The sequence below is a fragment of the Brachyistius frenatus genome, unplaced genomic scaffold (assembly GCF_029030835.1).
Source record: "Brachyistius frenatus isolate BFR_SWC_R1_liver_20210118 unplaced genomic scaffold, ASM2903083v1 Contig_2, whole genome shotgun sequence".
Classification (NCBI taxonomy): Eukaryota; Metazoa; Chordata; class Actinopteri; family Embiotocidae; genus Brachyistius; species Brachyistius frenatus.
This window is the reverse complement of record NW_027210601.1, coordinates 4,848,170-4,873,712: the sequence shown is the minus strand read 5'-3', so window position 1 is coordinate 4,873,712 and position 25,543 is coordinate 4,848,170. Positions and strand designations below refer to the sequence as shown.

The 25,543-nt window shown below is 39.1% G+C and overlaps 4 protein-coding genes across 5 annotated transcripts in view; 2 read left to right on the top strand and 2 right to left on the bottom strand.

Moving 5' to 3' along the window:
* ctnnal1 (catenin (cadherin-associated protein), alpha-like 1) overlaps positions 1–3,435 on the top strand; it is a 47,867-nt gene extending 44,432 nt beyond the window's left edge. For both annotated transcript variants that reach the window (XM_069695144.1, XM_069695154.1), the window contains 3 exons: positions 500–619; positions 1,165–1,248; positions 1,825–3,435. In XM_069695144.1, coding sequence (XP_069551245.1) covers positions 500–619; positions 1,165–1,248; positions 1,825–1,995 — 375 coding nt within the window. In that variant the 3' untranslated portion in view covers positions 1,996–3,435. The remainder of the gene's footprint in view (positions 1–499; positions 620–1,164; positions 1,249–1,824) is intronic.
* A 41-nt stretch (positions 3,436–3,476) lies between these two features.
* Positions 3,477–5,870, bottom strand: abitram (actin binding transcription modulator). Its single transcript, XM_069695166.1, has 6 exons — positions 5,697–5,870; positions 5,454–5,505; positions 4,898–5,027; positions 4,691–4,767; positions 4,534–4,603; positions 3,477–3,930 (listed from the first exon to the last, which is right to left on the bottom strand). Exons 1-6 carry the CDS (start codon positions 5,776–5,778, stop codon positions 3,793–3,795), a joined length of 549 nt encoding a protein of 182 aa, XP_069551267.1. The 5' UTR covers positions 5,779–5,870; the 3' UTR covers positions 3,477–3,792.
* A 199-nt stretch (positions 5,871–6,069) lies between these two features.
* ccn4a (cellular communication network factor 4a) overlaps positions 6,070–25,543 on the top strand; it is a 34,035-nt gene continuing 14,561 nt past the window's right edge. Inside the window, exon 1 of the mRNA XM_069695130.1 lies at positions 6,070–6,195. The gene's annotated coding sequence lies outside the window, so the exon portion shown is untranslated. The remainder of the gene's footprint in view (positions 6,196–25,543) is intronic.
* On the bottom strand, positions 13,157–18,577 carry sla1a (Src like adaptor 1a). The gene is made up of 8 exons (XM_069695088.1): positions 18,429–18,577; positions 17,910–18,006; positions 17,402–17,501; positions 17,194–17,280; positions 16,901–17,004; positions 16,204–16,335; positions 15,642–15,771; positions 13,157–15,179 (listed from the first exon to the last, which is right to left on the bottom strand). Exons 2-8 carry the CDS (start codon positions 17,980–17,982, stop codon positions 15,005–15,007), a joined length of 801 nt encoding a protein of 266 aa, XP_069551189.1. The 5' UTR covers positions 17,983–18,006; positions 18,429–18,577; the 3' UTR covers positions 13,157–15,004.

The window sequence follows — 25,543 nt, the reverse complement described above, 5'->3', positions numbered from 1 at the left end:
TTTCTGATTAATTACATCAAACAAACTGGTGCTAATAGAGTCCCTGTCTCGCCTTCCACTCCCATTGTTCTGTGGTACCAAACACACTTACAGCACACCTGTGCTGCCCTCATTGGTTGAACATTTTTAAGAGGTTTTATGTACTTTTGTCAGTCATGAATAGTGCTACCCAGAACAAAAGAACTTGTGTTTTTCGACCATCGGTGGCATGTAAGTGAAGTAGATTGATGGCCCCTGTGACTGAGATCAAGGGATTAACTCAGCTGGATAACAGATTTAAGCAGCAGATCATGGCTGTTGCTGATGGATTACATCAAGCAACCCTTCCCCCCCCCCCCCTTTTTATGATGCGTAATTTGTGTTTGACTGAGAGCACTGTAAATCCGTTCCAGTAAATCTATCAATGTCTTCCTGGAAAATGTCACCGTAAACCATCTCTGCTGTTCTGAAAGACATCCGTCTCTCTCCCTCTCTCACGCTATCTTTCTCTCTGTTCCAGCTGGTTGATGAGGAAAAGTCTGTGGTGATGACAGAAATGGATAAACTGGTGGCATTGTGCCAACAACTTCAGATGGGGGCCAAGACTCCTGTACAGGTCAAGACTGCCACCTTTCAGAAGGTACCCATACTACACCCAGTGTCTCTTTTTTTGTTTGTGTTTGTGAATTACTTATTTTTGAATAGGTTATTCTTGGTTAGCCATCATGCAGAGTCTACAAAAAAGACATTCTTTACCATTTTTTCTGAAACAGTTGGGTATCAATGAAGCACTGCACGCAACATAATACAGCACAACTAACCACTTTCATTACTGGCTAATCTTTGCATGATCTAACGCAGGGTGCTAGATTAATGAATGTCTATGAGGAATTAATGAGCATCTTGGGCAGGGATGAGCTAGGTCACCCTGTAATAAAAGCGAAGGTTGGAATCAAAAGGACAAGATGAAGAATAGCATGTCCTCTGCTGATTAATGAGTGCCTCTTTTATACGTGTTGGCTCCCATTTCTGTCTCTTCATCATAACGGTCACTTGATCATTTATCATGAATGGCAGCGTGTTTGTGTGGCGGGGCACCGACGAGGAAATGTTAGGTGTGTGTGCAGTTCGTAAACTGTTGGGATGATGTGTTTATGTTGTTTAATTTTACTTGTTTGTCTTTAGGTGGACTCATCCATTCAAACAACCAGAAGCATCTTGGCTGTGGTCCTTTCCCTCCTACCGTTCTGTAACAAGCTCAATAAAAAGGTGACATCCATGTATATAATTGTTAAACCTGCAGAACAGATGTTTTGTTGTTTTTTTTTTTTTGGGGGGGGGGGCAACTAGCAAGCAGCAGAAACAAGGTGCAACCATGTTGACAAAACCTGCTAGCAATTAGTTGCCTTTAATTTGTAGTATCCAGCAGGTATAAAGCAACATTAGCGTTCATTTGGAGTTGTTTCTGGGGAATTTTTCACATTCGTTTTCGCTCTTTTTTGCTCTCCACCAACTAAATATCTGACTCTTTAGTTGCTTACAACTCCATTGTGGTCACCAGTTAGTTGCTGTGTCTGTAATTTTGAACAGCTTTTGAAAACTCAAGCTTGTCGCAGCAAAAAAAAAAAAAAGAAAGAAAAAGAAAGAAATGCTGTAAAGAGCAATGAGACTGAACCAAAACATTAAAGTTGTGGGCTGTAAAACCAGAACAATGAGCTAAATACAAATAGTCACATGATCCTTTTATAATAAAAAATCGATTGTACCAGCTTTGTGTTTTAATAGCTATAAACATGCCTTTATAATTTTGTTTATTACTTTCCTCTCTATGCTGTCCATTTGCAGTACAAGTCAGAGAGGACTAGCCTTAGTTCCCCACAGGATTGGAGAGAAAGGCAGGATGCACCCACACCTGTCAAAGAGGAGGGAGCTCTCAATGGCCAGAACAGCAACGGCTTCGGTGTAAAATCATTGGAGCAGCACATGGCCGGTCTCAACCTCCTTGAGAGCAAGTAATCCAGAAGAGTCTCTTCCTTTGTCCGCTATTCTCGTTGGAGCAGCACATAGCCAACCTCGCCTCTCTGGAGAACGTGTAATCCAGGAAATACTCCCCTCATCCGCATTCACCCACCACAGAGTGGGCTAGAGCCATGGGGTGAAGGTGGTTGCCTTGGGTCAGACAGTTTCAGTTTGCTGTCTGGATGATGAATTATATAACATTTGCAGAAGAAAAAGCAGATCCAAGCTCTAAATGTCCGAGGGTATAGATTTACTCCAGGATAGCTTGTTACCTGAAGCACCAGTTCCACCCCAGTCCACAAGATGGAGACAGTCAGCCAACACTATGACATGCGAGTCTCTAAAGAAAACGAGCCTTTGCTCAAACCTGATTTTGGAATCACTTTTATCACTTTGTTGGCAACTGAATTGATAAATTGATCAGAAATTGGGAGAGAACTCCACTTGATGCTCAGCTCAGCCATACATCTGTCTTCACTATGTGCCTCTATGTAACAAGCCTATTTGTTTAGTGGTGTACTGTAAACGTGTTGCACAAGTTACATGGAAAGAAAAAAAAAAACAGATGAAAACTGAAAACCCACCATGCATGATGCCATCATCGCCAAATCCTCGTGTTTGAGTCTACTATGATTATAGGCTTGTATTGTTGACACTCTTTATATAATGTTAGCCAAAGTGGTACATAACATCCTGGATCTCTGGCATCGTAATCAGTATTTTACACCATTCCCCATGTGCCATGTTAGTAGGAAAAATACAAAAACAAATCACAATTTAATGCCAAATATGATTGTTCTCATGACGACTCTGATCTACAGCTTATTGAAATGATGAAATATAGAACTCTGCCCTCCAGTGTTCATGCCTGGAGACATTTTTATTTAAGCCTGGTTTCTCAAAAGAAAAAGAAAAAAAAAAAATCACTTAATAAAGCTTGCCACTATGATGCTTTTATAGGTCAGGACCTTACTTTAGTGTCCTGGTAATTATTAAACCTTACTCTGTGTACATGACATACTCTTGATATTTTTTTCTCACAAAGAAATGAAAGCTAATTCTGTGTCAAATGGAACCTTGAAGTGTACTTGTGATGAAGACTATCATTGTGAAGCTGCCTATGAGGCCAATATGTATTAAATGGTAGATTGTGTATATAATATGGTACTTGAAGCATACATATAAGCATATATGTGTGTGTGTATATATATGTGTGTGTGTGGTACAAGGTGAGGGCATGATAATGACTGAAATGTATAACATACATTGAGCTGTAGAGAATCTTTGTACAGTAAGCGGGCGAGCAGCTAAGAATGCTGGGTATTGTTGTGGCGCTACAGATGTGAAGAAATCATAGATCTAGTTTTGAACCACCTATTGTTTTGACAATGGAAGGGTTAATAAAAGAGACAAAAAATAAACAATATTTTTCTTAAATCATTGTTTGTTTTTGTTGATATTCTACAAAAATATTTTCAACTGAACATTATTTGCGGTATTTAACAGCTGACTGCAGGTCATTTTTAATTAAGGTAATGCTTTCCTCAATTACCTTAATTATCAAATAAGCAAAATCAAACACTAGATAAAACACTTGAAAACTGAGCATTTCCTGGACCCTTCATCCAAGTTATATACACTGAAAAACAACCTATAATAACAGAGGCACAGTGCTTGCATCCAACACAAAAGTTTTTAAGTCACTCCATGCGAATGTCATTTTCTGCAATCATGTTCTCGGTCTTCAGTGAGCGCGAGACGAAAAGACGCTCTCCAAGAACAGCTGGAGCCCCGTCAAGTGGGTTGTGACTGGGCAGCGCTACGTTTGGAGGCGACACTATCGAACTCCTCTCTGCTCAGAAGATTCGCTGTAATGCTTTTGCTCTCCTCAAACTTTGGCAGGATGACAGCGATGTATCCTTCAGTGGAAGGCTGTTCAGATTTGACAAACAAAGAACCATTGAAACATTTGAAACATCTGTTTTCATAAGATTAGCTGAAGCTTTAACGATCCAGTTGACCATGTTCACTAATGTGGAATGTTAACCTTTTAAAAACACACCTATTTTTTTAGGCCTCTGCTCGAAAATTGCATACCCATAATAAAAAAAAGTATATCTATGCAACCACAATAAAAAATTATAAAAAATATACTTTTTTTTTTTTTTTTAAATAAAGGGAACACTTGTGAGATTTGTTCAGATGTGTAAATATCAGTATATATGTCCATATTTTAATAATAGTATTGCGAAGTCTTCTTCCAGGCCACCAATTGGGGGCCTCTAGGGCCTAAAGGGTTAAAGGCTCATCTAATCTCCTTACACATATACAAATGACGTTTACATGGAAACAAATTTATAACCTAACTCAAGGAGATATATAAAAAGCTGTGCAAATCACTGATTATTTACATTAGTGGAAGTGGAAATCTTTAGCACATGATCAACTTTACAGATGGACAAAAATATTCAAAGTTTCTAGATGTGTACATGTTAATTATGATATTGCATTGTAAAAATATATAATTTTTTTTACCTTTTCCAGCAGGAGATTAGGTTTTTCTAAAATAATCTCATTGACCTCCAGAAGACGGCCCCGGATGCAGCTACAACAGTGATTAGTGTTGGTGAGCATGGCATACAAGCATGTGTAAGATAAATGTATACTTTGAAAAACATGACTATTCCCTCACCTGTAGATTGTGTACTCAGTTTCATCTGTGCACGTTATCCGACACAAAGGTGCAAAATCCGTGAGGAACTGCCCCCCCTATTGTAGGGATGAAAAAGGACCACAAAAAAAAAAAAAAAACGACATCTTGAGAACGGGTGGAAACATAAAGAGCAAGAACAAATCTAGACACACAAACCACAAATCATCTGGAGCTTTGTTAAATTACCCGCTTGGACTTCCCAGACACTTTGTTTTTCAGCCGACTGCAGCCATCACTGATCTGGTAATTTATGTTTTTGATTGCGCGTCCGTTCTGAAGGATTGGGTGAGTCTCCGCTAACGTGACAACACATATTCTGCAAAGAACAAACAAATCATTTAAGTTGACCCATCCCCCTCTCAAAGTCAAACAGTGTTGGTGACCGCAAGTTACTTGTAATGGATGATTTTACATTCTGTTAAAACAGCAGTGCCGACACAAAACTTTCCTTATTGAATAATATTCAGAAACAATCTGGACATAAATACACTGAATATACAGAGCGAGGGGGGAAAAAAAGAAAAAAAAAAAAGTAGACACCCTATGCACTGGACTGTGCATTATATTATAGTTCATTAATCTAAATATTTAAGCTACTTTGCAGGAAAAAAAAATACAATGCAGTCCACTGCGAAACTAAAATCTTAAAAACATGTCATTTTAATACAAATAAATAAATAATAAAGCTGCATTTTAAGTGAGGTGGTAATTATCTACCGTTTTCTCAGCACACCACTATTACCTGTTTGAATGTTGCAGGATGCAGTGGTCCTCACATGGTTTCCCCTTCATATCTAAATAGAAAGAAGAAGAAGAAAAAAAAACCACAATAACATATTCGTAACATTAATAATGAATTCACGCTGATTAAAACAAATATTTAATGATGACGCTCTCCCCGGGCTCTCTGGTTAGAACTGGTGTTAGCTCACTTAGCCACCAACCTGCTAGTTATTATAAAATATTGGTTAAAGATTGTATTTACCGGCTCTGTACCACCGTGTGTAATACCGGTCGATAACTGAAGGCGCCTTTGCTTCTGTATCTTTCTGCTCCTCGCAGTCCATCAAAAGTACTGACAACGCAGATTCTAAGAAAAAAATACTAAATTTATAGACAACAATTTAAGGCAATGTGCTATCTTGTGCTCCACTTTCCCTTTGACGGACCTAAATGGTGTGACACCCGACGGTCCGTCATTGGAAGATATCCGGAGGTTTTAAGAGCCCAAAAGGTTCCGGGAGTTCTTTTCGCTTCTTGTTGGTTGAATACGTCAATTTGGCATTTCATTAAAAAAAAAAAAAAAAAAAAAAATACAGAGGAAAAAAAAAATGCATCGATTAACTGGAAATCATATGGTTATTTTTACGAGATGAACCGGGTGTCTATTAATCGGTAGCTGTACAACTGATATAGCATCAACTTCCCTACCTGAGACCTTCAAAACAGTACAGAACTCATGTGGACCTACATTTCCTGAACAGGTATGCGCACATTCGAAACTTTTAGGCTGTAGTCAATTATTCTGATGATGGATATTGCCACTTACGTTTTAACACACGGATTTACTCCATAATTTGCGAGCTCAAGGCTGTAATGCTTCAACCAGGCGAAGAAGACAATTTCGCCCAGGGCTCCAAAACACCCTTTATTTATTGCGTGTCATTTGAGCTATGGAAATCATTTTAATTGCAAAACTGCAAACAGCAGTTCTAGTAAACACTAGCACAAAATGTAATATGGACCATGGACCTGCCTGGTCTTGCAGAGGAGCCAAGGGTCAAACATTAGACTACCACAGTGGTCTACTACTTTGACTTTAAATTACATAAACATATTCCGTAATGAATCCCATCATGCTCACTCTCTTGGCTCTTGGAAACACTCTTAAAACGATTTTTCACATTGCCCACTAGATGTCAGACTATCTCCAACAACTAGAGCGTTCTCCCTATATATTGTTATTGTAATTCAACCATACACATGCAAACTCCTTATCATAGTTCATTCAAACACAACCTTGTGCATGAGGGCTGCATTGTTTTTATTTTCTCAGTTGAATATTTTCATATTTAATTAAGAGCTTTTTGGATGTAAACCAGAAAATGTAGACCATTACAGTCGTGATATGTCACCTCACAGAGTCAGTTTTTGGGCATCTGTTCAATTTCCACTCTTTGAACTACGTGTCATTTTTCTTTTCACTTAGCACTAATGATTTTAACAGTTGGCGGGTTAAGATAGAAGTATGTTGAGTCTGCATCCCAGTGCATTATGTAATGAAAAGGTCTGGGGGAGAATGGATGCAGGAATGAAGGAATGTTCCCCTCCTTGGTACTGAGAAATGGTCCCTCTCAGACCTAGACCAATCACATACCGAACATACCTGGCATGATATGCTACTTGTATATTGTGGACACTGCTGAATGAATTTTTTTTTGTGGAGACTGGCATCATCACGTGGCAGATTAAGTAATGATGACTTCATCTTGGTCACATAATTGAGAGAAAATGAGCGAGAGATATGGCTGGTGTTTGGTTGCACAATGAGTTTTCCATGTATCTCCTCACCACTACCAGGCCTCGGAAAATTCTGCTGTCAAGATCCATCCTAATGAGTTTTTCCATTACTTCTCCGTCTGCGGTAGGCTATAGTCTGCTGTTAATTCCGAGATGAAACGCAAAACCATTGTGGAAACAGTGGACACAAAGGGAGTATTCCATTGACATGCTACTTTGCATCATGCTGTAAACACAGTCATATCCAATAAACAGGGCCATGCTTAATATGAATTAACAGCTTTACTTGTGATCGTATCCCCTTCAACTCTTAGAGCAATCTATATTTGTAACAACAGCTGTGCAGGGAGTAGATGCTTGATGCCAAACATCATAATATGTTACACGTGGATCATGTCTTCAGTCAGAATAGATGGTTTTCTGTGAAAGTTCATGAAGATCTGAGACAGTTGCTCATTTCGAGTTGTGTCAGAATGAAAGGGGTCTGTATGTCCTGTAAACTTGAAGATGTCCTCGCTGGATGTTTATGGTTGCAGGAGTGTGTGTGTCTGTTTATCAGTCTGCTCATTGCCTATTTGTATCTGTCTTGTCTGTGTACATTCCAACCCTTTACTACATATTGAAACATGGCTCCATCTCCCACTCTTCAAGACTTGACTTTTGACGTTCACTAGCTGGTTGTCAGACAGGCATCTAGAGTGCCTCCAGCTGCACAGGCTTCTGTGTGTGTGTGTGTGTGTGTGTGTGTGTGTGTGTGTGTGTGTGTGTGTGTGTGTGTGTGTGTGTGTGTGTGTGTGTGTGTGTGTGTGTGTGTGTGTGTGTGTGTGTGTGTGTGTGTGTGTGTCTGGGACGCACACGAAGCTCCACGTCAGCTGCACGTCAGCTACTGCAAGCAGTCATTCTTCTCTGGTCTGCTGTTTGTCTGTTTGGCTCCAGCAGTCTCTCCCTCCACATGGATGATGTCCAGCTTCTTGCTGTGGATGGTCTCCATGCCAGAGGACAGCCTGATAAAGGAATAGTTGATCTGTGAGGATGATGCTTGCGTGGCATAAACCGGTGGCTTGTTATTATCATTAAGACTGCACTTACCTAAGAAACATTCAGACCAACAAACTGATGAGTCCTGCTTTTCCACTATTTGTGTTATTGGTAAGAGAGACGGATGAGATATTTCTGTGTTGTGAAGCAGCTAGAAAGAATTATTGTGGGTTGCAAGCAGTCCATGCAGACTACGTGTCAGTAAGACATTCAGCAGTTCATTGTTAAGGAGAGGAATTATATGCAATTCAAGTTCTGCATTAGTATTTTATTATTTAATAAAATAAACAACTGCTTCGCCGCAGTTAGAAATACCGCCTGTCATTTTTCTTGGAAAGCAACAAGGTGCACACGCACACGCACACGCACGCACACACACACACACACACACACACACACACACACACACACACACACACACACACACACACACACACACACACGCACACACACACACACTCCTGCATTTTCCATTCAACATGCTGCCAAAATTCACATTTAAGACTTTCTTGAGTCACAGGTATGAAAAGTTCAATAAAACAAAGATGTAGTTTTAAAGGCTGTCAGATGTGCTTTTGGGTCGCAGGATGTGAACTGGATTTCAGTAACAGCACATTTAATACTCTTAATGAAAGGACTGATCAACAATTACAGCATCGCAACCACAGGGATCTTTTGCATAATTGATCAGTTTTCCTCTCAGAAAGTTTAGATGAAAAAACGCAAACTTGTCAGTCTTCTGTCAGTGAATGTGTTAATTTGCAACGCCTGACCACTACTTCAGGTCTGAGGTCTTGTGAACTTTATAACGGTCGACACAGGAAGCGTTATCACTCTGATAAGGTGGTTTCATGTCACGTTAGTATTGTCGCTCTCTGTGTCATAATCAACAGAATATCATTAATTCAATACAAAATACAAGCCAAAGGATCAGACTGAGTTTTGAGCAAGTAATCACATTTTACTGCGTCATGCTTATATTACAGGTGTAATTATTGTTTCCATGGCAATAAAACCATTGTTCTATTATTTTTCTTTGAACTTTTTACCCTTCTTTTCTGTAGATGAGTTTTTAGTAGTAACAAATTCATTACCTGCATTACCTCATTCTGTAGCAATGAAAAGTGTGAAGGAAAATAAAACATTTTGGGAAATAGAATACGCTTTTTTGGTTTCTCATGGAGATTGAGACAGTTTTTTCCAATCTTGGCGGTAAACTCAGAAAACCAGCTGCTGCCTGTTCCTTCATATTTAATGGGGGACATATACGATATTATGTAACTTTTAATCAGAAAACCAATATGTGTATTCCTTTAAAGATGCAGTTCTTTGCATGATAAAAAAAAGTCATTCAGAAAGTATGACCACAGACTGAAACTTACACACCTTCAGCTAAAAAAAACATTTAAAAAAAGTAGGCGTCCCTGCGGGGAGCTGTATAGTGTGTAAGTTTTCAGGATGTTGCGCCTCTCGGAGCTGAAATGCTCATGTGTCATCGTTGTGTCGTGTTTAAATCTTACAACACAAAAAAAGTTCTTGAAAAAGTTAGCATTTGAAAGACACAATATTTTTACCCACCAGTGATGTCATGGCATTGTGACATCTGAAATGCGAAAAACAAGAGGAAGCGGTTAAAACTTGTTTGTTCAGCTTCAGACTGTCAGCGAAGAACACTATACTTTCATCTTGTACTTAGTAAACTATGATTTTTAGAATGTTTTTAAAATAATTTTAATGTCTGATCGGCTGCAAAATATTTGACAAATAAGTATTAGCCTTTTCAATAAGTATTAGCCACTTCTGTAGCGGATCCAGTCTCATCAATTACATATTATTTTCTGTCTTTGTGACACATTCATCTCATTCCCACGTTCTGACCTGACACCGATCTATCTTCATTGCCCTCATTTTCTCTGTCATTTCACTGACTGTGAAGGGCTTCAGACTCATTCCTGATGCTAATTTCTTTAAAGCTGCCATCCTGCTTGTCATTCTCCAGAGACAGATGTGCTTCAACAGGAGCTGAAGGCAATAGAAAGAGAGACACGAGATCCTCCTGCACACTTAAAGTTATGAAGAGTTTTTGTCTTTGGATGTGGTTTTACCTGCCAAAGCAGTAACACTTAACAATACTTTTTGTGGCACACTGATACATGCATGTATATTAAACTACTAACTGTGTTTATTCAGGTTTACCAACAACTGAATTTCCAATTATAAAGTGCCTCTGTGAATCTTGTGTTAATTATAGGAAGCCACGTTGCAAAGAGCTGCTTGAAAGTCTCCTCGTGCAAAGTGAACTTGAGAGGATCTCTCCACCTCTTCTGTTTGCTTACAGCAGGCAGGATGCTCTGTGCTCCAAGTCAGCTATGCGGTTGAATGACAGCAGAGCCAGGTTGTTCATTTTAATCCAAAAATCTGTCCTTTAACCGCTTCCCAGAAAAACTCACTTGTGCCTCGGCCTGACTGAAGCTTTCCAGATCCGAAAAGTTGTTTTCTTCAAAAATATTCTCTCTTTTGCCCATTCGAACTTGCTTCACAGTTTTCTTGACATTTTTATTTGGCTGTTAAAATGCGCCTGTATTGTTCGGCTTCATACCAAACACACCTAACTAAAACTGTTAACAAGATCACTCAAGTCTGCCTAATAAAGAAGCTGTTAGAAGCCAAGTAAGATTTTCCTTTTCATTGCACAAACCAGCCTTCAAGTCAATAAAAAAGCACAGCATGGCACACTGATGCTACTGTTCACTGTTAGTGATAGTCACCATGTTTTATTACCTATTTTTCCTTTGCCTTTTAATTTATAAGACAGAGATGTTAAAAAAGAACCTAAGCACAATGAACATCCCTGCACATTGTGTCATATTTATGAGAAATGGCTTCAGGAATGGGAGCAATCATAGATTCCTTTCAGATCACATAAGGCCGTCCAATTCCCTGGCAAAGATGTGGACCTTTGGAGCTCTTTCTTCTTTTTTTTTTAAATGTTCAGTTTTTGTTTGTTTTTCCCTGGCTCTCTGGACAGCCTTGGATTTGGTTGTGTGTATTGGCTCGGGCCCCTGGTTCAACATTAAAGGCCATGTTCTCATGTGCTGTCTCAGAGGCGAACACTCAGTGTTGTTGACAGCAGTTGTTGGATGAGGTTATTCACAGCATTGCTGAAAACTGTCAAATCCCTTTTCACTCAGCGTAAGTTCATTTGTTATATCCCTGTGCAATTCTTATGGTGTCATTATAAAATTACATTATTATCTTTGTGTCTGCTGCTGCCCTGTCTGTGTCCATTTTAAAGCTAGAGCAAGATAGAAATTTAGAATCATTTCTATAATACACCTGCAGGAAGTGGTCTGAGTTCAAGTTAGAGTGGAACGTCACTTTTCACACGAAATTAAGCTAAAAGTAACAACAGCTCACAGTGCAAGATTTTCTGTCAAGAGATGAATGACCAAATATATGACCCCTGAAAACAGAATAAAAGAGAAAGACTTATATAAAATCTTAATTTATATGAACAATGAAAATTGACCTTCAAGAACATCTCCAAGACATGTCCACTTCAAGATTGATCCAAATTTTCACGTGATGAAAGTAAGATTTCGGCGAAGGAAAGCAGCAGCTTTAATTAAAGCAGCGTATTTTTTGATAAAGCAAAGGAAACATTTATGTGGATTTCTTTGCAGATCCACAGTGAATATTCAATGGTGAAGTCAGAGGTTTGGACAGCTGGGCCTCAGGGTAGAGGGGAGGATGTGGTAAGATTAGAAGAACCTGATTAACAGAAAACAGGCTGTTGGAAAAGGAATCTCCCTCCATCTCTTAATTTCCTTCACTTATCCCCCTTTTCTCTCTGTGCCTTGATCCCATTCTTGGAGACATGCACACCCCTTAACTCTTCTTCCTCTTTTTGTTTTCATTCAGGAAGAAAAAAAACGTAAAGGCCAGAGTGAATTGTTTGAGAGTTTTCCTTGGTGCTTACATCTTAGTAACATCAAACAAAAGTCAAATGGAGAACAGTGAACTCAACTTTGAATCTCGTTTGTTCATCATAAAGTCATCCTGAACGTGGGGTTTTTCTTGTAAAACAGCATGCACCGTACGGGTATCTGATTTAGTTAAGTTTGAGCTGTAATTCTTCCGCTCTTCGCCCCACTGAGGGCCTTTGTTTTCACCATGTACACACACAGATGTGTGATGATTGGCAGGGTGACGGAGTATTGTCTTTCCTATGTGCGCCGGTATTACAGTAAATACTTGCCTGACTTCAGGGAAGAGTTGTTTTTTTCGTTGGATCTTCAATGATGTAAATATGGATGAAGAGAGTGGTCTGAGGGAGAGTTCAGTTTATTTTGAATATATAAGTGGCCTTTGATGGACCCCTATCTTCATAACTTTCCTTCGTTCTTCACATTTTTGTTCCCACTGATAGTTACGGATATCTATAAATAACTGACAATGAATTATACAGGTGTTAATGAACTGCTAATTCATTTGGAGCACAATTTTCTCATGGTTTTGTCTCCAGTCTTTTTTAGACTGGTTACACGTGGTCTGGAGAGGCAGCCTGATGTGAGTAATGCTGACTGGACAGCAGTCGCCGCATGGCACAGCAGTAGGTTACCAGATGTGTTTGTCTGCATCACTGATTGTTCCATTCACACACACAGACGCACACACACACACACACACACACACACACACACACACACACACACACACACACACACACACACACACACACACACACACACACACACACATCTCTTTTGACTTCACTCCCAATCGGTTACTTGCATATATTTTACGAGACTTTAAAACAAGGCAACACAACTATTTGATCCTTCTCTTTGATGTAGAATAAAGTGCTGAGCTTGTCTTGACTGATCACACACAGTTGGCTCGTAAATTTAATGAAAACAAATAAATAAAGTTGGCAAGCCTGCTAACTTTGTGGCACATATGTTCTGGGATGTATACCAACTTCCTGAAACTGATTTTAGACAGCACACGTTTTCTGTAAATGCCCCATGGTGAGTTTCCGATGTCTCAATCTTTTCTGCTAATGACCTCTTTTATTCCCTTCTTAGACTTTGTTCTTTAAATATTTTAGAGGCCTAATGAGGTAAAACAGTCCAGTATTTCACGTGAAAAGCAAAGCTTAAACAAAATAAGTATGTTTTTGAAGCAAAATTTTGCTTCTTTTTTTTTTTTTATTTCCAACCAATAAATGTATAATTTGCAACACTTTCACTTTATTTTGTGAATATTTTGTGTGAGGCCCAAAAGCTTTAAAGTGTAAGACAGCACTCACGTCTCAGTAACAGTAATGTCTAACATGCAGTTACCTTGAACTTTTCCTCACTGACTGATGGGCTTCTGCTGACATTCTCAGACATATTTGTCATACTTTACTTTCCGACTGAAATGCACCAGTAGTGAGCGGAAAGCTAAAGATAACAACCCTAGACTGTATAAAAAGACACAGTCTGTTATAACAACACATACTTCTGTCTTTATTTCGACCTAAGTTGATGTTTTCACATAAGGTCTGCTATTTGGGGTCAGCGATTAAAAGGTCCAGATACGAAACATGAAAGAGGAACTTGCCCAAACACATATATGAAACATATTACAGGGGAGTTTGGTGTGAGGTTTTTTTTTTAGCACAAATAATTCCACTGTGATGTGAAAAACATTCACTGTTTGCATGCTTTTAGTCAAGATATGCAGTTAGTTATAACTTTTTAAATGGCAGTTGTTCAATCAGTCTGTCATATGGTGACCATGCGTAAATAGTGAGGCTGTCACAGGCAATAAGAGACTTAGACATTATCAGAACCTCTGCCCATTATAGTCAGAGTTTAAAGAAATTTCCCAAAGGCTGAAAATGTCTGACATACAGTACAAATAACACTGACAGGGTGAACAACATGAGATCATGTCCTCTGATTCAGAGTTGGAATTTATGTTCGCTGGTCAAACATGTCTAATAGATTTATAGTGTGACTGTCGCTTGTTTCCACACACTGTGCATTCCACTAAGTGGATCATCAATAAAATGTATTTTCCAATCAAACAATCATTTTTGCTGAACACCAAATCCTGTATGATACATAGACTGAATGGACATATATGTAAGTATTGGCCAACTTTATAATGAACACTCTATCTAGTTTAATAGTGTAACTCCATATCTCTGTGTAAATGTGTCACTGTTTGTGAAAACATTTATCAAATCAATGAAATGACCCAAGAATGCATCAATGTAGCAAAAAAAAATCAATCAATGCAAGGTTATTCATGTCACAATATGACCAACTGTTCACCATTTATAAACAACACAGGAAAATAGTTTGAACACCACTAATACTCATTTACACAGTAATACTACCACCAAACAGTGTCCATAGCATTCAAGTCTCCTTGTTACCATCATAATGCCAGGCTTTGTTTTTTGGCCCATGTGTAGCATACACATCACAGTTTAATTGCACCGTCATCCAGTTTAACTCCACATTCTTCCTTTTTATAATCTGAGTCAAAGTGAAATTGGTAGGGTATCTCCAAAGTGCTCACACTGGAAACTACAACACACTTCGGTGTTTGCGATACAAGTGTCCATTCTGTACAGCCCTCAGCTGACATTGGGAGTGTGTTGTACATTTCAGAGAAGGACACCCTGTATTGACCTTCACTTGAGGGCATTCCAATCTTTTGAACCGCCCTTGCTGTCTCTTAGAAGTCATTTTCAGGGAGTGCATACATAGATTTACTTTTCCTCTTCCTGCTGTCCCCTCTCAGCTGAACAGAATCTTGATCACCAGAGAAGGACATGTAGGCAGCGATGCTGTTCCTCACTCCATAGCTCACCATATTGTCACTGTAGCTGTCTGAGCTGACCAGCTGTTTCCTGTAAATGGAGGGGATGAAGACATAAATGACAATTCACCATTTTTTTTCCACCTTCGAAAAAAGGTTGAACTCAGTGCAAATATCTGTCATCAAATCAAAAATCCGGTTAAAAAAAAAAAAAAAAAAAAAAAACGTGATTTGAGCTTATATATCAGAACTGAAACAGAAAATTAATCTGCAACTATTTTGATAATTACCTAAGTTATGTCAATCATTTTTCATATCTGGTACCAGTTTGATGGTTTCCTGCTCTTCTCTCATAATAGTTAACATTTCAAGTAATTAATTGATAAATAGATAAATTAATTGGGAGATTAATCCATAACAAGGATAATTGTATCCCAATCTATTGCTAAGGCCAGCAACAGGTGACACCGAATAAATTATCATCTGCCAGAATCATCATGTTATCCTAACATGATTCAAACTACTAAATATCTTTTCCTAGTCTCCTCTGTACCTGTCTACTTTCTTCCAGTCAAAGTTGCATCGCATGACTACAGGTGGAGCTCCAGGACTTGCATCTAGTGGCGGGGTTGTGCCCGACAGACAGGGAGAGGTTAGCGCACAACATAGTCCGTCTGCAGAGTCTGAAGAGAAAAAGATAGGGGATGTACAAAACACAGAACCAGCATTAAGTTGCATAATTTGCATGAACCACTCGCACACTCGACTGCGCAAGCAAACACACAAACAAAACTTGTGTAAGGGATGTGTTGGAGATAATTAACACCAACACTTTTTCACTGTATATGCTCTAGTGGTTATTACCAAGCATGTGTGCTGTATCTCATTTCCTGTTTTGTGCCAAAAATGCTCTGTCAGAGCAGGAAATACATTGAAAATAAAGCACTGACTAAAAAACACTTCTATATTAAGAACATGAAAAAAAGGGGTTATTTAAGCTCATGTGATAAGCATAAGCCCGTTTGTGTGCTTGTTTGCAGTTCTACATGTCACAATATCTGTTTCCAACATCTCTCTCTTTAGTTAGATATGTAATCATCTGTGGATCTACCCACCTGAGTAATGGTTGATCATGTCTTCAAGGCACTGGAAAGTGAGACGTGGGGAGATGTAGTACCAGCTGTTGTCCAGTCTGAAGATACGGTAGTGCTTTACCATCCTGTGCTTCACTGAGAGCGAATACAGACCTGAGGATGACACACACCATGAATTAACAATAGGTTTTCAATAACCAAACTGCTCTGTTCTAGGAAATATGCACATAATGGTATAAATGTAAGAACATCAATAATTATTGATCCAATCATTTTGGGACAAAGTAAAAGCAGAAGTAACGTGAAGGTCAATGCTGTGGTGTTATGAATAAAGTTTCAGATCCAGACATAACTGCACAGGAAAACCAACTTACAATAAGAGTCATGTCAAGTCAGTTTAGCACATTTAAACACAACATGCGTTGACCAAAGTACTGCACAACCTCCGACGTGTCTCCAAGAATAGTTTTTGGGACTTATGTTTATTTGTGTTTTTGTTGAGAGTTTGATAAGAAAAATTAATACCACTCTCATATCTGTCCATTAATGCTCAGTAGGGAGAAGTTTGGCTAAGCTTAGTAGTCTTTGGCCTCATTGATGGGAAACTGTTTCATTTCTTCTGCTGAGATGCCACATTTGAACCTTTACAGAAAACAGAATTCAAACCAAACTAAATGAGCCTGTTGCACACTCTGTTGGGAACATTAAATGTCCCTACCTCTCTCCCTGGAGCTCTCCCGCACCAAGAAAGAGCCCACTCTGTTCCCAGGTAGAAGGAGCAGCTCTTCAGCCTTCTGCCTCTCCACACCCTCAAACAACCAACTAACAAAACGGAAAATACATGATGAGTTTAATTTCAGATGATACTTGTGGCATTTTTTAAACTGATGAATAAAATCCCGTTTATAGAAACACATAACCTTAAAATCAGCAGCAATAGCCAAAAAAAGATGCACTTTTAAATAGACCAACTTGGCCAATACTGGAAGATGTCAGTTTAATTTTACTTACCCATGGTACACTTTTGCCACGTGGCTGTTGGGTATGTAGTTTTCCTTCCCCGTTTGGACAGAGCGGACTCTCAACCAATAAGCCTCTCTAATAACCATAAAGGGACAAAGAGGAATCAACAACTGACCTTTTTTGTGACTACTTCCCTAAACTGCGAACTTAGTCTGTCAATGTTACAAATTCCTTTTATGTCAAAACATGAGCGTACTGTGCAATTATTTGCAGCTTGTCTCCCATTCTGTAGATGGGCATGCTGATTTCAGGAGAAGGGTAGTCCTGGAGCACCACCACCATGTCGTCTTCATCACCTACCAAGAGCAATATTTTCAGCATATACAAACACAGCCAAATGCTTATACATAGACATCATGATTTGGAAATGACCAAAAATGTCCAATAGCAGGCCTCAGGCAGAAAATATTGTCAATTAATTTTGTTTGAGTGTTTTGTTTTATGTTTGGGTGTAGCTTGCTATCTCGTGAGTGTCTGATATTGTCAGATTATCGTAGCTGTGCCCAACATGCAAGTAAAGTCCTTTCTAGTTATCAAGAAATCCATGTGCTTTAGTGCAGAGAGAGGGCAAAATGCTATCAGTGGAAATAGCAGACATTCCTGTTTAAAATGGATAACAGCTGAAGCTGACAGCAGCAGACAAAGCTTTTACTCAGCTCTCTTAAAATACTCTTTAATAAATAGAAGTTGCAAGGAGATCTTACCCTTGATAGAGCTGTCAAGGTTGTCGGTGTCGACTTTGTTCTTGGCACTCACACCTCGCATCATATTCCCCATCCTCCAGATGGACCAGACTCAAGCCTGAAGTCAGGACAGAAAGGGAAAGACGTATCAATCTGTAGTTTTATACCACTGAACTTCTTGCTGCTGATGTGCCATGAAGTTTGGAACTTTCTTCCCATTGAGCTATCTTGACTGACACACTCGTTGCAGAATGGGGAAGCTGAGGCTAGATGCTATCAACCCAATTTTCCATTGCAACACCCAGCTTTGCGTACTGACCACGACAGTATCAGCGATATAGTGAATTGCAAATCCAGTTCTCATTGCAAAGTCCTCGTCATATTACATAAGTGATATTATAGTTAAGGAAAACATGTTTGTGCAAATATATTTCAACAGATCCTGTTTATTAAGTTATACAATGTTCAGATGGCTAGTATGGAGAAATAACAGTTCTGTCTGTAGAGAAACGATAGATGAGGTAAATTGTAGACACTGACCTGAGGAATTTATAGCTCGCCTCCTGTGATGGCATCAAGTACGGTGAGTGAGATGATGGCCCAAACAGCACATGGTGGCAGCAGCAGCTTCCAGTACTAGAGATGTAACATGTTCTCAAGTGTTTACGAAAATGACATGTCACAGAGTATGGTGACAGCTCTGAATCTGACTGCAACTCACTTCCTGTAATGAAATGAGGAAGAGGAACAGCACAAGTGTTATGGAAACACAGAACATGCAGAAGAGAGTACACAACAACTCTCTTGATGTTAATTATTGATGTAGCATAACTGAAAGCACTATTGTAAAAACAAACACATTTATTTTTCATCTAAGCTCCACAAATATGCATTTTTATTATTTAAATTACTGTATTTTGTACTTTAGTTTTTATCTAAAGCCATAGATAAACTAAAAGAATGAACTTGTATCCTGACAAAACAAACACCCTTTAAAGATGTGAGTCAAAATGCCAAAGTAAAAGGCATACACTGTGTATAAAAATGGAATTTTCAGAGTCTAAATAGAAAAGCAAACATGGAAGTGCCTTAAAGTGCATTGTCACAGAGGGCCACTAGGGGCAGGTTTCAAAAAGCCTCTGGTTCTAAAGACTGCAATGAAATTTCCATCCTCCACCATTCAACTTTCAACTTATGAAGTCATTATTGTGGAATTTGCTAATTTCACTCCTTTTGATCGGTGCTCTGGTGGTCCATCTGAAAATAGTCACATAATTAAATAGATATTTGGCATCAAAAAGCTAAATGTTTGGGTGCATGCCTGGTTTGACATACCTGGGATGCAGTCAGGCTTCCCGTATCGGTGTGTGGGCATAGTGTCCTCTGGTTCTCAGTCAGATAGAGGCAGATAAACCACTCATTCACCCCAGTTTGTTCAAAACATGGTCACTTCTGGCTTCAAAAAAACAAGATGGCAATGGACAAAATGCCTAAATGCCTAACTTGAGGCTTTTAAAACATCAGTTCACAAACTAATAGGTGACGTTACAGTAGGTTGCCACTTGGTCAAACCCAGTTTACCTTTTATCAAGTCCACCCCAGTAACTATATAATGATGCATTTAATATATCTGAGCCTCAAAGCCCTGGTTACATAACAATATTCCTCTGAACCACACTTTATTATTCTAAAGTCAACTTAGCTCATGAATTTTCCATATTAAAACCTGGATAAATCAGCTGCAGACCATTAGGCCTCTTGCTCCTGCCACCTTTCTTGTCTGTATGCAGGACAGTGAAGCAATAAAAACAAAAATGTACACAGAGCATGAAATCAACCTCACTGTTAAATCTTATCTTGATAAATAGCTATAACCATTTTCCTGTCTGTGTCACTGCGGAACTTGCAAAGTTTTTGCACATTTTTGTTGTACTAGAAAACATTGAGCTGGCAATGGCTTCATTACGCATGTGTGTGTGTGTGTGTGTGTGTGTGTGTGTGTGTGTGTGTGTGTGTGTGTGTGTGTGTGTGTGTGTGTGTGTGTGTGTGTGTGTGTGTGTGTGTGTGTGTGTGTGTGTGTGTGTGTGTGTGTGTGTGTGTGTGTGTGTGTGTGTGTGTGTATACAGAGTCGCACATCACATCATGTTTAAACTGAACTGCAACTAAGCAGCATTTCATGCTGAAATGAACTGTTTTTTTGCTATGGGCGTAGGTAATAGCAGCTACTGCGGCTTGGTGGCTAGAGGCTTGTGTCAGATGCCAGGACTATTGTGGTTGCCAGAAAGGAAGGAAGTCTTCATCGGTTGTCGATGAAAATAGATACAAGAACATGTAGCTTGTGTGGCAACTGGGTTAATTTCATCATCAAAATTTCTCACATCTCCTGTAGACACTTTTCTTCTTTTTTTTCTTTATAAAGTTTCCAAATAGGATTTAATTTGTATCTCTTTTTTATTTTCCCCAACAACTTTGAGGCGTGCAAGACTTTTTGTCTTGTGTTCATTCCAAGGGAAAATTTTATCAGCATAATGGACATAAGTATAAGTGAGGAAAAGCACTTATATGCTAGAGATGGGTGCCTGTTGGCATTCCTGTTAACAATGTTTTTTTTTTTTTTATGAGATTATTTTATCTTTGGTATGTAATATCTTAATCTCCAAAGTAGCTATGGCTAAGTATAGCTGTCAGATTCTGGCAGTAGTGCAATATTTACCCCTGTAATGTGGAGTAAAAGTATCTCCAGTATAGTCCATGACAGTACTTTATCACACACATGTAAATGATAAAACAGCAAGTATACAGAAATACATTAAAAAAAGGAAAGGGGTATAAATCGGAAAATATGTAAACATACAATGCAAAAAGAGGTAAATGATTTAAATATGCCTCCAAGGCTAATCAACAACAATTCTCTTTAGAACATTTTCTTCCTTGCCTTCACAGCTTTATTATTTTCTGTTTTTCCATTCAGGTCCTGGCTCATGTCACTGACAGTGCCAAGGCCCAGTGAGTCACCAGCACACATAACACAGGTGAACCAGTGGGGCCATGCACATTAACCTCCAGCTCAATGGACTCTTTGTCTGACAGACATGTGAAACTGATTGCCTATTAGTTAAGGAAATTAATCAAGACTCCTTTGCGTCTCAAGTGCCTCAATTTGTCTTTGTCTAAAATTGGATCAGGCAGGTGTTTATTTGGAAAATCATATGATATTGTATTGGCTTGTGCAGTTAATAAAACAAATGATAAATTAAATCATAAGTGGGCATTGAGCTTACACACATTATTACCATTACAATTACTGTTATTACAACTTTATCCTTGTACCATGTCATTGGAGAATACCAAAAAGTACCAAACATCTTTATTAAGAAACTACACATAGAGGAGGTGCAGCAGATGTTTGGAGGTATTCCCTCGGCTGTAAAGGTGATATTTTGCTGCCAGGAACTTTTCTCACGTGGGTAATTGTTGAAAAGTTCCTGAATGATTGATGTCTCAGTGCCGGTTCATAACACATGTTGGGGAAGTTGTGTGCTTCAGCTTTGAAGATGGTAGATGATTTGCAACCACTCTTTCTGGGCAACACAGTCTTTCTCCAACTCTCGTAAAGACTACAACTGTCTGTGGCTGACATTGGCCACAGTTGCCAGAGGCTACAGTGTTGGAGTCTGGATGTGTTTGAACATTTCAAGGCAAAGTGACTTCCACGCCCTCCGTCTAAAATTACAAAATTACTAACTGCAAGGAATTCCCATCATGATTTATTTGTAATCATCTAAATCAAGATATATTCATGCGGTATGAGCCACTCTGGTAGGCACTGGAAGCAAGATGTGAGTGTTTTTATAATGAATCTCTCCACAGTTCCTCTTTTCTTTAAAACAATACACATTCCACATGCTCGGACATGAGGAGTTAGTTCTTATGTGGTTGTTGTGTTCTCTCACTGTAATAAGCAGTATCTAAATTCAGAAGCAAGGCTGACCCCACCGGACTCAAAACCACAGGATTGACAGGAACGGGTGTGTGTTGCTTATACATGCATCTGAATGTATCTGCAGCTTTTTTAGCCACAGTTTTATCCACAGACTTTATAGGTTTAAACACTTGGAGCCAAAAATACTTGCGCAAAGAAGCCTAAAATCCTGCAGCAGTTAGCCTGTAATCATTAATGTAACGTGGTCACTGTATGTGGGTCATTCAGGCATCTGGAGCATCTTATCCAAGAATCCATCTGCACAAGTAATCAGCCCTCCCTGCTTCTCACATCCATTAATGCATTCCTCTGAGCTTTCATAAATATTCCCTGGAATAATCCTGTGATGAGTTTTATTTGTATTTGCTTATTTCGAGATTTAAAATAACTGTAATGACAGACTTCTATCCCAGGGCCCACTTCAACAGAATCATTTTGGTGATTTTATTGGTAACATAATTGGATGAAATTACATTAAGAAATCTGAGTCGCTCTTTGCAAACCTCTGCATCATTATCGCAGAGCTTGTGATGAGGGAGAGCACAGAGCTGCAAAATAGTCCTCAGTTTAATCTTTCCTGGCAGTGAAGCACAACCAGAGTTCCTCAGTGAATCAACAACAACAGCAACTTTTAGACCTGAAAATGTTTTCCAGCCCTGAAACATTCATTTGCGTCTGCTACAATAAATGAAACCTGACTTAATGGCTTCGGAAAGTATTAGTCATGAGAATTACATCACTGACATCTCTGTGAACTGCCATTAAAAGTGCAGCCACATTAAGAGAAGGCACTTAAAAGAACTATGGATAGACCCTCTTGGCCAAATAACTAACATGAGGATAAACTTTTGTAATGAAAAACACAATAGCTTCTTCTGTGATGCCACTTTATCTCATCCATGTCCTGGTCTGAAATCAAATAATACAACCAATAATTCATGGTCAGCAATATCGTTTTAATGTATTTGTAATTGATAATTAATACATACAGAAATTGTCATTGTTTGCGGTGGAGCATGCCATTTCCTCATTGGATTAAATCATCTTCACATAAATAAGGGACTCACAGTGTGTGCGCATGCCTGCTATCCAGTGCTACTAATTTGGTCTCATCAATATTAGCCCTTACTCTCATTATCAGAGCTGCATTCATCTACTGCTAATGCAAACCCAGCACTTCTTACTGCTGCTGCTTCACTTGAGATGCATTCAACTGGTTTGTTTGGCTGTGACGGATAAACCTTTACTTTTCTGTTGTATTAATGACAAAGTAAACGCTCAGCAAGTGTGTACTGTTGTGTGAAACTGCACTTGCTATGAATTCTTAAGTATCAAAACTTTAAGAATAGATAGCAAACACCACCACTGGTGTAAATGTCAGAGAGATACACTTTTAGGTATTCAGATTCTTAATCTCAAGCACGGATCCAAAACACAGTGATTTCATGTTTACCGTAATAAAACTCAATAGCAAGTTTTGTTAGTCACCCGATGCCTTTCCATTCAGACTCCACAGCTACGTATAAATTTGTCTCTAGTCTTAACTTACTCCAGAGCCCCTGAAGACTTACCTCCAGCTGTTTTTACTGGCTGAGCAGTTTTCCTCCCATGTCAAGTATACTGACTTTGATATGTGAAATCTGTCCAGTGCCCCTTTAATTCTCAGTAAGGTTACCTGCGGTTACTCTAGGACAGTTTGACATCACGCATACAAGTGTGAGGTGCATTCTCACACAAATTATGCCATTAAACTAAGTAGTCCCTTTGCAGTCTAATCCCCAAAGGTGTGCTCAGCAGAGAGTGAAAGTGTTTCTCATTTTTGAGCGTCATTCAAGCTCTGTAATCAGCGACTCCATGAGGGCCACCTGTGTACTCTGGCAGCCCCACCCTCCACCGTGACATGCACCCTTGCACACGCAGGCATCAAAGATAATGCCAGCCTGCACATCCAAGACAGGGTAACTATCGGTTGCCTTGCCAGCCAGCTCCGTCAAGCCCATAATGAGAGTCTGCATCGGCGGACTCACTCGGTCCCTTCAACAATCCAGATGGGAGTCAACCGTTTATCACTGCGTCATCATCTGTTGCCCACTTATTACAGGGCAGCGAGCTGTTTTCATGATGTTTTCGCTGTGCACCTGTGAAAGTACTTCCACCCACCTAAAAACAAATACAGGCACACTGCTGTTTTTAAGACATGTAAATCCTAGAAAAGGCCCAAAGCCAGATCTGATAAAGACTTTAATGTTATAGTCAACTTTGGTGTAAGCAGCTGTTTGCTAACTGGAAACATGTAATGAGTGATGTATAACTGTGAGGAATGTATAATTCACAGTCCTGAGCAGATTGGGTCATGTAGGTATCGTGTTTCTTGACTATCTTGACAGATGGGTTCATTTTCTGGGGTGCTGTTTTTCATTTAGTTCACTTAAATCTTAGTTATTGACATCCAATAATCCTATTTACCAGTATGGTTTAAAGTAGGAATGCGACTGAGCACAAACACGCTGAATCATTTCAGGGATATCAGGTAACCAGTGACAAGCTAATGATTGTGCTCTCTCAGCAAGTGTTACATAATAAAGGAAACCCTCAAAATGTATTTTTCCGTGGGCTGGTTTTCCAAATCACTCAGGTCCTGCTAGCACTCCATACAGATTATTTGCTTCATTGCTTTTCTGAGAAACAATCCTCAGTGGAATGGTGAAAATGTATTGCCAGCCATTCTTAAATTCATGGTCCATTTACTGTTTAGTCATGGCTGTCTAAACTGTGACCTTACTAGAATATAGGTCGTGTCACAGATTCGGGATGTTGGTGGAGAAAAGCTCCGACATCACACATGTGTTTGACATGAGACAGAACAGATTGAAATGCAGTGTGTAACACATACAGCAGACTCAAAGAGCTTTTATGTGTGAAAGGAATCTCCTTTTTAAGAATATACTTAAGCCATATGAGGCATAACTGAACAGTAAAAGTTATTTAATGTGAAACTCTACAACTTCAAAGAGAAAAAAATAACCCAGTCCTCCTCTTGAAAAGGAAAAGTTGAATTCATAAAACACATCCTTGTTCAGTTCAATACAGTCTAGGGTTTTTGCTATAGTACAGACTTACTTGGTCTGGTTTGACTTGTAGTTTGTGGTGGCCTTTGTTAGCCAACCTTTAAAAAAAAAAATGCTATGTAACAGGTTACTGTTAATCGCTGACTTTGAGTTTCTTTACTCGTGCAGCTGTTGCACTATTTTTGTACCATTTCCGAGAGGCCTGTAATTGGTACTTGTGGCTGCAACTCAGCAAAAGATTCACAGGATAGCATTAGTTTTCTGAGTTTACCTTGAAAGACCATTTTTTTGCTGTCTGAACATGTCTCAACATACAGTACGTTCTTTTTTTTAATGCAGCAGTATTGAAGCTCACACTGCACTTTATTATGAGCACTGATGCTTTCCTCTGAATGACCTCTGCTTGTCTGTGCTGACACTCAAAACGTTCGAGAAAAAAAAAATGGATGGTTGTGCATTTCATGTATTCCCTGAAAAACCCCAAGATTCATAGTTTTGCAGTCAATCTAACTAAAGATAATGAAACAAAACAGCATTCCATTTGATGTATTTTTGGGAGGGTACAAATTATTTGTGGTGCTCATTGTCACTGTCACTGAATACAT

Coding starts and splice junctions, on each gene's coding strand:
- abitram (XM_069695166.1), bottom strand. CDS start 5,778: ATGGACTGCGAGGAGCAGAAAGATACAGAAGCAAAGGCGCCTTCAGTT. Junction 5,506..5,696: donor CACACGGTGGTACAGAGCCG/GTAAATACAATC, acceptor CTTTCTATTTAG/ATATGAAGGGGAAACCATGT. Junction 5,028..5,453: donor ATCCTGCAACATTCAAACAG/GTAATAGTGGTG, acceptor TGTTCTTTGCAG/AATATGTGTTGTCACGTTAG.
- sla1a (XM_069695088.1), bottom strand. CDS start 17,982: ATGGGGAATATGATGCGAGGTGTGAGTGCCAAGAACAAAGTCGACACC. Junction 17,502..17,909: donor CCTTGACAGCTCTATCAAGG/GTAAGATCTCCT, acceptor TGCTCTTGGTAG/GTGATGAAGACGACATGGTG. Junction 17,005..17,193: donor GTGGCAAAAGTGTACCATGG/GTAAGTAAAATT, acceptor CCGTTTTGTTAG/TTGGTTGTTTGAGGGTGTGG.